This window comes from Monodelphis domestica, chromosome 1 (genome assembly GCF_027887165.1).
Source record: "Monodelphis domestica isolate mMonDom1 chromosome 1, mMonDom1.pri, whole genome shotgun sequence".
NCBI lineage: Eukaryota > Metazoa > Chordata > Mammalia > Didelphimorphia > Didelphidae > Monodelphis > Monodelphis domestica.
This window is the reverse complement of record NC_077227.1, coordinates 313,239,429-313,253,623: the sequence shown is the minus strand read 5'-3', so window position 1 is coordinate 313,253,623 and position 14,195 is coordinate 313,239,429. Positions and strand designations below refer to the sequence as shown.

At 35.9% G+C, this 14,195-nt stretch overlaps 1 protein-coding gene across 3 annotated transcripts in view; it reads right to left on the bottom strand.

Annotated features, from left to right (window-relative positions):
- Positions 1-13,125, bottom strand: part of DLGAP5 (DLG associated protein 5) — a 39,582-nt gene extending 26,457 nt beyond the window's left edge. Inside the window, exons 1-3 of one of the 3 annotated variants that reach the window (XM_007473432.3) lie at positions 12,545-13,125; positions 3,172-3,407; positions 1,551-1,762 (exon numbers count right to left, since the gene is read on the bottom strand). In XM_007473432.3, the coding sequence (XP_007473494.1) occupies positions 1,551-1,762; positions 3,172-3,406 (447 nt within the window). In that variant the 5' untranslated portion in view covers position 3,407; positions 12,545-13,125. The remainder of the gene's footprint in view (positions 1-1,550; positions 1,763-3,171; positions 3,408-12,544) is intronic. The other 2 variants (XM_007473433.3, XM_056811149.1) reach the window with 2 other exon arrangements.
- Positions 13,126-14,195: the final 1,070 nt, after the last annotated feature.

Here is a 14,195-nt window from a genome sequence, read left to right as displayed (position 1 = left end):
TTTTTTTAAAACCCTTACCTTCTGTCTTGGAATCAATACTATATATTAGTTCCAAGGCAGGAGAGTGGTAAGAGCTAGGCAATGGGGGTTAAGTGACTTTGCCCAGGGTCACTTTCCCCAGCTGGGAAGTGTCTGAGGCCAGATTTGAACCTAGGACTTCCTATCTATAGGCCTGGCTTTCAATCCACTGAGCCACCCAGCTTTCCCCTTGAGATGTTGATCGATATTGGCGGAGTTCTATTTCAATTATGAATATAAAACTGTACATTTTAGTGCACACTGACTTAGACAATGTATTGAATAATTTCACAACTTTTACACCAATTTTAACATATTTAAAAGTAGTAAATGATTTAAGTACTTTGATATCATTATTAACTTTAAGAGGGTAAATTAAATTTACAAACTGGCATAGCTTTGACTTACTTGAATCATGAATTAAATCATAAGTTTGGCAATTCAATACCTACAAGAGCTTGGTATCATCTGAAAACAGATATTTAATTTTATGTTCTCATTTCCAAATCCTTTTCAATGAGAAGAGAATATGCAAAAAGAACTCATTAATTCTCCATTCTGTGGTAAAAGGCCTATGTATCTGTATCAGATATTTCCTGCCCAGTATCAGCTATTATAGAAGATTTCCAGACACAAACTGCATGTTGATTCACAGACATAGATATTGATAGGCAAAAAAAAAAAAAACACCATAGCAATGCTTTTTTCAAGTCCTGAAATAGTTAATTAAAATTGACAGTTGGGGGAAGGGGGCATCTAGGTGGCTCAGTGGGTTGAGTTAGGCTTAGAGATGGGAAGTCCTGGATTCAAATCTGTCCTCAGACATTTTCTAGCTATGTGACCATGGGCAAATTACTTGATCCTCATTGCCTAGCCATTGCCATTATTGTTCTTCTGCTTTGAAAGTAATACACAGATTCTAAGATGGAAGGTAAAAGTTTAAGAAAAAATTTAGAATTTATTTTTGTTTTCAGAAATATTATTCAAATTTTACCGACCAACTCTACAATAGCTAATTCCATATTGTTTTTGGTTAATTCTTTACTTCTACTTGCATTTTAGCCTTTTTATTTGCAAATGCTGACTCCTCCTGTGCCTCACACATATTTATGTCTCCAAAATCTCATTTCTTAATTATATTCCTTGTAAAGATAGTTATCTTAGAATAGAAGCTTCTGATCAGCTTCTTCATTTGCTGTAATATAAGCCTTTGATTGGTAACCCATTAAGAGGTTGCTTGGTATTACCAGATAGAACACTGAACCAGCAATGTCAAGAAGACCTGAGTTCAAATCTAGTCTCAGACACCCTGGGCAAATCACTTAAACTCTATTTGCTTCAAAGTTCTCATCTATAAAATGGGGATAATAATAGCTCCTAAATCCCAGGTTTGTTGTGAGGATTCAATGAGATGATATTTGCAGAACAGTTTTCAGACCTTAAGCAGTATATTAATTTTAGATATTATTATTTAACAACTATTAAAAAAAATGCCAGTTAGCCTATTTTGTTCAGTTAAGATGTTAGTTTACCTTCTTTGGTTCAGGTTTCACCGTCTTCTGTCCTGGAAGACCTCTAAGAAACTGTGGTGGATCCGGTTTGTAAAGCCCAACTTTAAATACTCCTCCTCTCATTCTGTCTCGCTGTTCTTTCATTTTTTGAAGCTGCTTTCGCTCTTTATACTGCTGAAGCATCTCCTTTCGCTGATTACTAAGCAGTTCACGTAGACTATTCAGAGTTGACTCTTACATGGCAAGAGGCAATACAACATATCAGATACTTAAAAATATCACATAGCCCCACTGCAGTCAGACACCATGATTTGATATGAGACCAGTCTGTAAAACTATGCATTTTAAGTTCGCTCTCCCTGCATACTTTCAGAAAGTTTATATCAAACATTTTACATTTTCTATCAGTCCTCAAACACTGTCCTCTCAATTAAGAAAAGTCAATGTTTTATTGATGCTTTTAAAAACCATTATCACCATTAAAAAAATTAAATCTGACTTCTTTATCTTATTTTACTGAAAACACAACTTTAAATACCTTAAGTAGCCTTATCCTTTCCAACTTAAGTGATCTTTTCTCAGCCTTATCAGACTCTGCTAAATAACTTTCTTCTTGAAGAATAACTTCTCTTCTGGTTGGCTTTCCTGAAATTATCCTTTCTTACTTCAATTTTATCTTCAATTCCATTCTATATTCTCTCTCTCCTTTTTGGTCTCTGGTTGTAATATTCTTCAACTCTTAGTTCTTGGCCTTCTGTTCTCTATAAATGTTTCTGTTTATTTTTACTTTATTAAGTATATCTGCACACACTCTTTTCCACTGGAGAACAGATTCTGGTTCATGGTATCAAATGTTACTTCAATCCTAATGACTAAAATTTGTATTTGCAACCTTTCTCTTTTAACCAATCTCTAGAATTTGATGCTTTGGCCCTGAATAATTCATTACCTGACCATCTCTACATGGATGTGCCACAAGTATCTTAAATTTAACAAGTTCCAAATTGAATTCATCCTTGTTTTCTTCCAACCCTCTCCAAATATGCTGGAATTCCTGTTACACTGATGGGAGGGGGAGCTGGGTAGCTCAGTGGATAGAGGCAGGGCTAGAGATGGGAGGGTTCTAGGTACAAATTTGAATCAGATACTTCCTAACTGAATGACTGGGCAAGTCATTTAACCTCAATTGCCTAGCTCCTACCACTTTTCTGCTTTAGAATCAACACTAAACATTGGTTCTGAAAGGAAGGTAGGGTTTAAAAAAAAATCACATTGATGATAGTCACCCTCCCAGTCACCAAAGCTCAAAACTTTGAGTAAATCATCACTCTTCCTCTCTTCTATATCCTATCAGGTGCCAAATTCTTTATCTGCATAATTTTAAAAATTTTTGTATCTCTAGCATTTTAGTACAGTGAGTTATATCTAGTAGGTTGTAAGTAAGCATTTGTTGAACTAAATTCTTTAAGGCAAAAAGTGGCTATAGTTACTTTTTTACATTACTCATAATTAAAAACTTTTTACCTTAAGTGTTTAAGTGATACTATTTTGAAATACTTCCTTCTCCACAGGAAGCAATTACTCTCTAGATCAATTTCTTAAGTATTCCAATGACTTTCAGGCTACAATGCATTTTACTCACTTGGCTTGACATTGTCCTTTTCCAGAATGTTGTCAATGGTCTCATCCAACTGAGGAAGATTTCTCTCTTCTAGACTTGTGGTATTGACATCTAGTAAGCCAAAGTGTCTGTTCTGTTCATATTTCTTATGTCTGTTTTCCTTCCATGTAATTGATTTCCGGTGAGCAACTTTTGTTCTTATCATTTCTGTGCTTGCATCCCTTCTGTAGTGATTAGGAACTGATAAAGATGCCATCCTATTCCAAAAATAAATTAACCTTCTTATTTCTGGATGAATATAGGAAAAAAATTATAGGGTCTAAATTTTGTGGTCTATAATTATGTTATATAAAGGTTTAACAGTACCCAATAATTTTGGAACACACCAAACTGTAGCAATAGTTTGTTTGAACTTGCTCATATCTCCTTTGTATGTTAGTTATTGACCAAAAAAAGGCAGAAACCAAAGCAATACTAGGGATAAGTTTGTGTTTCTAAAGCTTTTTCTTTTTGCAGTTGTTTAATTTTGAGAAAATGGAAAAGGAAGAAAGGTACCAGATATGGGAAAGAAAGGTACAGTTGATCACAAAGGTTTCTATGGTTGAGGGTAATGCCAAATGAGCACATGTGTTTTGGATTTTTTTTTTAAAGTTTTTCCAAAAGGTCCAATATCCTTCTAAAAAATCTTGGTGAAACTACTGGAGTTGTCAAAGTATGTATTAATAAAGCTCTCTCTGACTATCTCATGAATCTGAAGCAATCTGGCTGTATAAAAGCAATCATTCAAATGGGCTTCTGTGAATTTCATTTTTATATGTATACTTATACATACTTTTTTGTGTTGGGGATAGAAAAAATATACCCCCAGACATTTCAAAATTAGCTATACCAAGTAATCAATAACATTTATTGTTTCAAAAATTGCTTGTATTAGGGGTTTTGGACCACATTAAAATATGAGGTTAAAAAAATGAAAACCCAAGTTTCTATATATATACACACATCAGTTCTCTGTAACTTAGATACTTTCAGAAGAATTTTACATGAAGAAGTATCCAAGGACCCATTCTATGACCTCCTTTCTCCTTCCCCTCATTGAAAAGAAAACCTCATACACTGTTACAAAACATATAAAGCAAAACAAATTTCCTTAATGGTAATGTAAAAGGAAACATGTCTCAGTTTGTGCTCAGTCTTTCACCTCTCTACCAGAAGGCAGGTAGTATGTTTTATCCTGAATCCTCAAGAATCATGGTCATCATTTCACTGATCAAAATTCCTAATTTTTTCAAAGTTCAATGACAACATTGTTGTCATTATATAAACTATTCTGGTTCTATCCACTTTAATCTGCATTTGTTCATAGAAGTCTTTCCAGGTTTCTCTGAAACCATCTCCTTCATCATTTTCTAAAGCATGTTAATATTCCACCATATTTATATACCACAGTTTGCTCAGCCATTCTCCAGGTTTTGAATATTCCCTTCAGTTTCCTATTCTTTGCTACTGCAAAAAGAGCTTATCTTTTTTTGGTACATCATTAGTTTGTTTTCCTTAGGTCTGATGCCCACCTTAGCCTACTCTTACTGTAATTTTCCCCTCTCTTTCCTCCTATTTAGGAAAGTATTTCAGGATTCAGGTCTGTGTATATATTCTCTCTTCTGACTAGTTCAGATGAGAGAAAAGTTCAAGTGTCAGATGCTTCCACCTCTTCCCTTGTTTGTATAGACACACCCCAATTACACGAAATAAAGATTTTCCAAAACCTTCCCTCTCTCCTTCAGTGTATTTTCTCTTTCTTTTTATTCTTCTTCTAAGATCATTAAGACAAATTAAAACCACTCTCAGGCTTTCTATAGAATTAGATTTCCTCTATAGCCCCTGAAGATGACAGGTTTCAGAATGAACAGATATATATCGTCTTCTCATATAAGTTTATCCTTAGTCTCTTAACAAATATTTGCACTTTACCTTTTTATATTTCTCTCAACTTCTATGTTGAAATTTCAAAGTTTCTATGAAGCTCTTGTCTTTCCATCAGGAATAATAGAGGGAGTCCTCTATTAAAGGTACATTGGTTTTTTTCCTCTGAAGAATTATAGTTTTATTGAATAAATTATTCTTGGTTGTAAGGCTATATATCCTTTGTCTCCTGGGATATCATATTCCAAGGTCTCCTTCTTTATTGTGGTGGCAGCTAACTCATGCATGAGTGATCCTGAGTAGCTCTTCAGGACATGTATTTCACTCTGGTTGCTTACAACCAAACAGACAAAGAAAGTCTGGATTTGGGCTATAAAATTCTTAGGTGTTTTCATTTGGGGGTTTCTTTCAGGGGATGCTTTGCTGGATTCTTCCTATTTTAAGTTTGCCCTCTAGTTTTAAGAGGTGTGGAAATGTATGAGATTTCCTCAAATGAGAAAGGATGTCTAGGGTTTTTGTTTGGTTGTTTTTAAATCATAGATTTCAAGTAGTCGAATGATTCTTAAATTTTAGTTGTTTTTGCTATGAAGTACCTTACATTTTCTCTTATTTTTTTAGTCTTTTGACTTTGTTTTACTATTTCTTGCTGCCTCATCTAGTCATTATCTTCTAATTGGTTCATTCTAATTTTCAGGGAGTTTGTTGCTTGGGCAAGGTTTTGTATCTCTTATAACAAGCTATGAATTTCTTTCACAATTCTTTCTTTTAAAGCTCCTGTTTCTTTCTATTTTTTTTCTATTTCTCTCATTTCATTTATTAAAAACTTTTTTTTAGAACTTTCTTTTAAACTTACTTCATCTCTGATCATTTTTAGGAGAATGAAAGCCTAAGTAGTGTTTTTCTTAGAGGTTTTGTCAATGTTTTAGTCATTGCTTTTTGGATTTGTATCTTGACTATCCCTGTCACTATAACAGTTTTTTTTTTTAATGAAGGGGTTCTTTTTAAGTTTGCTTATCCTTCCAGTCTTTTTCCTAACTTTCCACTTTATGTTGAGGATAGTTGCTGTATATTTCTGGAGGGAATTGTCTAGCTGGCACTGCTGTTGCTTTCCTTGTGGTGGAGATGGGAGGTTTAAATAATGTGCTATGCTAGGATCTTAAGGACAACTCAGTTTATTAAAGATCTCCAGGTATTTAGTGCTCTCTTTATGGTGTGATCTAGAGTAAAGTCTATTTGCTGTCCCCGGTTTGATCTTTGCAAGTTCTTAACATGGGTTTGAGTTTGAGTATCAGGCCTTTAAGTTTGCCTGCATATTTAGGTCTCTCGGTGCTTGATCTGGGACCTCTTCTTACCCTGGTACATAGCCTTTTCTGTCCTGGAATGCTTCACACTGTGTACATCTGGCCAGATCCAGGACCCAATGTCCATAGACCTCTCTCTATGCAGGCTGGAGGCAGAAAAATGGCCAAATGTGGTTGTTGTTTTTTCTTTAATTTCTCAATCACGACCTGGTCTAATTAATTTTCTAGATCTGATGGGGACTCATTGTATTTCCTGCTATTTTACCATCTTGGTTCTGCCTCCCATTGGGGTCAGAAAATGTTAAAATAAAGTGATTAGACTTTTGGCTAATACAGAAAAGTCTAGTTCTGCCACATAAATTCCAGGAAAATTTGAAAACAATCTCAGAAAGAACAATGATAAAGAAAAATATAAAGAATCATAAGTATGCACTTTTCAATCCAAAAGTGCACAAAAATGTGGCCAGAAACTGGTGGAAGTGGGTAAAGAAGTCTCAAAAGAAAAACAGCACTATTGTAAGTAAACTGGAAACTATTGGAAGTGGGGAGGTTCTGCCAAGGAAGTCAACACAAACAGCCAGAAACCACCATAAGATCTACTAATTGGAAAGTTGAAGCAAGATCCAGACACTAAACTCAGAACACAAGCTGAGGATAGAACCAGCCCCCATAGAATACTATCCAAAGAAAAAAGACAGGGCATTGGGACCCATTATAAGAAACAAAGCCATTTCAGCACATGAGCTATATAGGAGACCTGAGATTAACATTGCCTTAACCATCCTACTAGGGTGTGTCAGAGAGCACACTAAATTGTCACTGAGGATCAGGTAAGGAGAAGATAGAGCCTGGTCAAGGCTAGAACTCAAGAATGGACTCCTGAGAGACAGAGGCAGAAATGAAAGATTAGGGTTGAGATTGGAGTCTTATGCCAATTACCCCATCTGAATTGCCACTATCAAGTAGGCAGGCCTAAATACAAAATCTCAAATCAGAAACTCAGGAATATAAATAAAAAGAAGAAACCATAAAAAACAATTTAGAAATATTATAGGTTCAGAAAAGCTGAAAAGGTAAACACAGAAGAGTGGTATCACAGTGAAAAGCAGAACCTCAGAGGAAAAAAATGCTTTTCTTCAAAGACTACAAGAAAAAAAAGGTAGAATATCTGAAGTAAAAGAATAAAAGTAAATTATAAATGAAATGTGAGTTTGTAAGGAAAAAGAGAATAGCTTATAACCGAAAATAGAAAATGTGGGAACAGCATAAGAAGATTAGGGGCTTTCATTCCAGCAAGGATGTGGAATGCCCAATGCACCCCAGTTTGCAAAGTCTCTAGGAAATCATAGATTAGATATTGCCAAGCATGTAGTCTGCTCCCCAGCATGAGAAAAGCAAACATTTCCCCCTCCCCAAATACTAGATGTCCTGTCAAGAAAACTACTGATACAAGAGTTCTATGAGAAGAATATACAGTAATGGTATATACATTGATATGCTGACATGTTGATTTATTATCCTATAGAAAACACTGCTCAGAGTCACTAAGGCAATCTACATCCATTGTTTCTATCTTGTGAATCATTACTAACCATTGTTCCTGAAAAAGGCTTATCTAATCCCTTAGTCCACATCATTTTTCCTATAAAGTGTGTACCCCAAATCATTAAACTTTGTCACTGCCCAACAAGAGGATGTCTGCGTGTCTGATCTGTCAGTCTGGCAGCTCGACCCTCCTGTAACCCTAGATCCATTTTTCTCATCCTGGTTTGATGGCCCCCCCCGAATAATTTGTTGTTAAGACCTGACAAGAATATTTTACTCAAGAAGCATATTCCATGAAAAATAGAAAGGAACAAATAGAAATCAGTGATTGATCCAGTTAGTTAGTAAGAATTTATTAAGTACTTTCTATGTGCCAGGTACTATGCTAAATGTTAAAGATACAAAGATGGGCAAAAACAGTTCTTGCCCTGAAGGGGCTTATATTTTATTGAGTCAGTATGCAAGTAAATATACAGTGTGTGTGTGTGCGCTGTGCAAATGACTAAGTATATATACATAGTAAGAATGGAAGGTAATTGTTAAGGGAGGGTGAGGGGAAGCAAGACCAGAAAAGACCTTTTGCAGAAAGTCAAATTTAATCCAAATCTTGAAGGGGAAAGGTGAGGAGGGATAGTATTCTGAGCATAAGAGTAAGTTAGTGAAAAGGCAGCAAGGAGATGAAATGTTATTTGTGAGGAACAGTAAGGAGTCTAGTGTCAATGGATAGTTATAGGTTGAAGAGTAGACTCCAAAGGTAGAATGGGACCAAGCGATGAATGGCTTTAAAAATCAAACAGAGGGTTTAATATTTGATCCTGATAGTAATAGGGTGTAAGTGAAGTTTACTAAATGGGGGAGGGGGCGAGTAGGGGGGTGACAATATCAGACTTGAGCTTTATAGAAATTTCTTTATTCACTGTGTAGAAGGAGAACCCTGAGAGAGAGAGCAGAGCAGGCTATTATAATAGTATAGTATATACTATATATATAATATAATAATATAATATAATATGATAATCTAGGCTGAGTGATGAATATTGATATCAATATGGCATCTCTATGTAAATTGAGAATGGGAATGTATACAGGAGATGATGAGAAGATAGAAATGATAAGACTTTAAGAGACTGTATACATGGAGTAAGTGAGGAATCAATGATGAAACCAAAGTTGTAAGTCTGGGTGTCTGGGAGGATTGAAGTAAAGGAATAGGGAAATTGGAAAGAAGGGATGGTTTGAAGAGAAAGGAGTTCCATTTTAGACATGCTAAGTTTGAGTTGCTTATGGAACATCCAAAATGTTCAAGAGGCAGTTGGTGGTATATAACTGGAGCTCAAGAAAGAAATTATGGGTAGATAAATAGATCAGAGAATGATCTGCATAGAGATAACTGAGCTGAGGAAATCACCAATTAAGATTAAATAGAGAGAACAGAGGTCCCTGCACAGACCCTTGGGAAACTGCCATAGTGTAATCTGAAACATTTAGAAAAATGAGCAGAAAAAGTTAAACAAGTAGGAAGAAAACCAGGAGAGAAAATATCTATGAAAAGAGGATGATCAACAGTGTCACAGACTACAAGGAGGTTCAGAAGGATGAAGATTGGGAAGGTCATTAGATTTATCATTAATGAGATCATTGGTAATTTTGGAGAGAATAGCTTCTGTTGAATAATGAGATGAATAGAGTGAAAAGAGATCCTGTAGTGGCACAGAAGACAGCTTTTCTCAAGGACTTGAGCCACAAAAGGCAAGATAGGCAAGACAAAGGGGTGTGCTTGCAGAAAGTGGGACAGCTGTCAGTAGATAGGCTGACAATGAAGGTTAGTGAGGAGGATGATAGGACAAGATCCTCAGTTGAGAAAGTAGGATAGGAAGTTTGAAGAGAGATGAGAAGATCTGAAATAAGGATGGTAAATCCATTAAGAAAGTATAAACTGCTTTGCTGTAGTGGCAGTCTAATTGAAATTATATGACAAATTTATACTGGACATCTTTTTGGCTAATTTATCTGTCTTAAAGGAATTGATGGACAGGAGCAAAATTAAATACTTCAATAGAATTTTAGGGAAAAAATCAGATGTTACATCACTGGTAATTACTGAAAACTAAAAAAAGAAAATTTTCCTCAGCTGTGCATGACACTTTTATAAAATCTGAAATGCAGTAGGGCATAAAAAAACCTGATAAACAAATGCAGAAAAAGTAAACATATCCCAAGGCAACAAAAAACTCGTAAAGGATTCAAGCTGACATGAAAATTAAACATCCTAAAATAATTGGTGGATCAGAGAGAAAATTATAAAAATAATGAATACTGAATATGAAAAATTAATAATTAAAGAAACTGACAACAAGCCCCACATTTTTGGATGCAGCCAAAGAAGTATGGAGGGGAAATTTTACATATCTATTTTCATCAAAAAGAGAACAAATCAAAAACTGGGTATACAACTAGAAGAGCTCCCAATTAAACACAAAAATAAAATTCCGTAAACCAAAAAAGATAGTAACAAAATAGAAAAAATATTCTCATTGAATTAATATTTAAAACAAGAAACTAATTTGGGAAGGTAAAATTATAAAGTATTAAGTAGACAGATTAAAAAAAGAAAACAAAATTTCCATTAACAAAAGGAATCAGGAATATTATGTAGGAATCACAATATATAAAAGAAATTTCAAATGTCCAATTATATGCCAGTTTGCCTAAAATGAATATTTAAATAAGCGAAACAAGTCATAAACATAGAAAATATCCTCAATTAACAAGTACAGAAATCACATGATCATGTTTCAGAAAAAGAAATTTAATATGCCAGAAAGAACTCCCCAATTGGGGGAAAAAACCCCACTCAGGATCAGATGGATTTACAACTAAATATTCTTAAACACTCAAATAAAAATTAACTTCTATGCTAAATAAACTGTTGGAAAAATTAGGAATAGGAGGAATACTAACAAAGTGCTACAAATTTGAGACAAAGTATTGATACTTAGAGAGAAACAAATTAGAAGAAAAACATTAGTCCAATAATCTTAAAGATGACTGATGTAAAATTTTTAAATAAAACATTAACAAAGTGTTACACCAAATCAAAAATAATGTTCATCATGACTAAGTGGGGAAGGTTGGTTCAATACCAAAATTATAAATAACTGACCATGTTAATGACAAAAACAATCAAAAGCACGATTACACAAGAAAAAGCTTTTAAAAAACAAATCTCAACAATGCATTTGGTATTTTAAGAAAAGCATTAAGCACAGGAATAAATGCTCTTTTCCTTAATGTGTTAAATGTTTCTCTAAAGCCAATAGTAGCCTTTAAATGTAAGGGGAGATAAAGTATAGTCCTTTACAGTAAATCAGGGATATATGCAAGGATGTCAATTATCATCAATATTATTTAACAGTCAACAATGCACTATAACAAAAAGAATAAGAAATCAAGGAAATAAGTACCGTTAAAGATGAAACAAAATATTGCTTTTTTGCAGATAGTATTTTTAATGAATCTTGGAAAGCCAACAGAATTGAAATACTTTCAGCAACGAAGCTGGATATGAAACAAACTCACAAAAACCATGGACCTTTCTGTATATTACCAAAAGAACTAGTAAGGACAAGAAAGAGAAATTTCATCAAGATACTACAGAATATATAAAATATTTAAGAATCCACAGACCAAAGAATGCACAGGAATTATATAAATACAGCTACAAAATACTCTTTACAGAAATTTAAAAATAGAGCTAAATAAGGGGATATTAGCTCCTAATAGCTGAGCCAATAAAATGACAATATGTCCTAAATTAATTTATTTAGTGTTATAACAAATTGCCAATGAATTAGAGAGATAGAAAAATAATATAATAATATGTAAGAATCTAAGGGAAAATAATGAAAAAAGTGAGAAGGATGTGGGAAGGGGCCTAGTAGTATCAAATTTCAAGCTATATTATGAGAACAGAGCATTAGGATGTGAAAGACCAGCGTTTAAAATCTGCCTCAGTTATTGTGTGACCCTTGGCAAGTCACTTAACACGATTTGCCTCAATTTCCTCATTCAAATGGTCTGGAAAAGGAAATGGCAAACCACTTCATATCTCTGCCAAGAAAACCCCAAATGAAGTCATGAAGAGTCGGACACGACTGAAACGACTGAACATAAACAACAAAAATTTCATGAGGACTAGACTTATGATTCCAATGGTAGAAGAAACCCCTAAATAAGGAAACTCCCTCTACCAAAGGAGACTGGCACCATCTCCACAGTTTCCTCAAGAACCACCTACGACACCGAGAAGATAATTGATTTGTTCAGGGTCCCACAACCAGTTTGTGGGTTTATGTCAAAAGACTAGAACCCAAGGCTTGCTGATTTCCCGAGGCCGCTCTCAACAGTAGCTGCCACATAGCTCTTTTTTCCACTACCCAAGGACTAAATAGTAATTTCCTCAGTTTCTCATTTCTCTACAACAGTCCTCCCGGGAGAAGGAACCTTCACAAGCCACTTCTCCCCAGGGGGACCCAAAGGAGGCAGAGGCACAGACAGGGGCTTCCCTCACTCGGTCACTCTCTCCTTCTCTCCCTCCCCCAACTATCTTCTCCAGACAGACTTACCTGTGAAATGGATTTTCCTAACAAAAAAAAGGACCTGAGAAAACTAAAAAAAAAAAAAATTTCTAAAACTCTGTTCTTCCTCCCAAACCGGAAACGCCCAATTTTCAAAATGAAGTCTGACAGTCCACCTCCGGGACACTCAAATTTCCCGCCTCCACCTCATGATTGGTAGATTGCCACAGGGAGTCTTTTGATTGGTCGGTTCAGGGAGCCTTCCGGATTGGTTGAAAGCCGAAAACAACGGAAAGAACGAGGATGCTGGGAGGGGGCAGAGAGGAATATACAGGCACGTAAATCTACTTTCGGAGCGTGTTTCCCGGCTGGCTGCGGAGCTCGTTAGAGCTCGAGAGACTTCCGCCATTGTTTCCCCTAGTGTATAACTTTTTTTTTTTAACTGTTGTTCAGCCCACAGGGGAAAGACCCTGGAACTTGGGAAATAGTGACTTCCAGCAGAGAAGTCACCTCCTCACCCCCCCAGCCCCACTTTCGCAGAGCCTTCCCTTGGGGGAAGGGGGGAAGGGGGAAGAACAGCTTCTGCTCTTCCGGTTGCCTCCGAGAGGGGAAGGATTTCCGGTCCCCTCACCTTAGGGTGGGATGTTGCGATAGGTTACTGTGGTACTTTTTTATGGCCCTGTATGCAGATCGACCCGGTCCCTTGGGTCGGGTTCCAGAGCAATCTGTGGAATGCGTTGAACTGCCAGTGGAGGCCCCCGGTTCGGGTGTCTTAGTTCTCTGGCCTTGGTAGGAAGAAAGAAGGCTTCGTAGAGCAGACTTGTCACCACAACCAAAGCCCCTGTTCTGTCACCAGATTACTGACCTGCTTACCTGTCCACCCTGAGGGATGATTTGAGGATCATGGAAGGCGTCTTGCAGATCTTGAAGTGCCATAGAAATGCTCACTTTGTTATTATTGCTAATAATTTGGTGTTACAGTCCATTTGCAAACAAACAAGTAATCCAGCTATTCTCATACAGTATTCTCAGCACTTAACATAGTGCCTGGCACATAGTATATGCTTGATAAATGCATGTATATATGTAAAATATATATGTACAAATCAAAACAGCTTTGAACTTTGATCCTCAGGCCTAGCAAATGAACTAAAGTGATTGAAATAAAACCTGGACCTATATAGGTTAGTACCTTTTCTGCAACTTTGATCTTAAAAGTATTGCCTAAAACACTTAGAAGCCAGACTACAACCCAAGTCTTTCCTGATTAGAGAGGCTAGTTCTGGACTTGTAATTTTTCTTGATACAGAGAACTCTCACTATCCCTACAGGTCAGCATCTTGTCTGCTATTTAATCTTTTTTTCCCCCATTTGAATTAGTTTATTTAGTCAATTTAGAACATTATTCCTTGGTTACAATAATCACATTATTTTCCTCCCTCCCCTCCATCCACCCTTCCCACAACCAACAGCAATTTCATTGGGTATTACTTGTGTCCTTGATCAGAACCTATTTCCATGTTGTTGTTTACACTAGGATGTTCATTTAGAGTCTACATCCTCAATCACATCCCTTCGACCCATGTATTCAAGCATTTGTTTTTCTTTGGTTATTTAATCTTTTAAGTTATCAGAGTCCAAAATCTAGATAGATGCCCATGGCCTAAAGATTCTAGATGTGTGAAGGGGGAAAAAATCG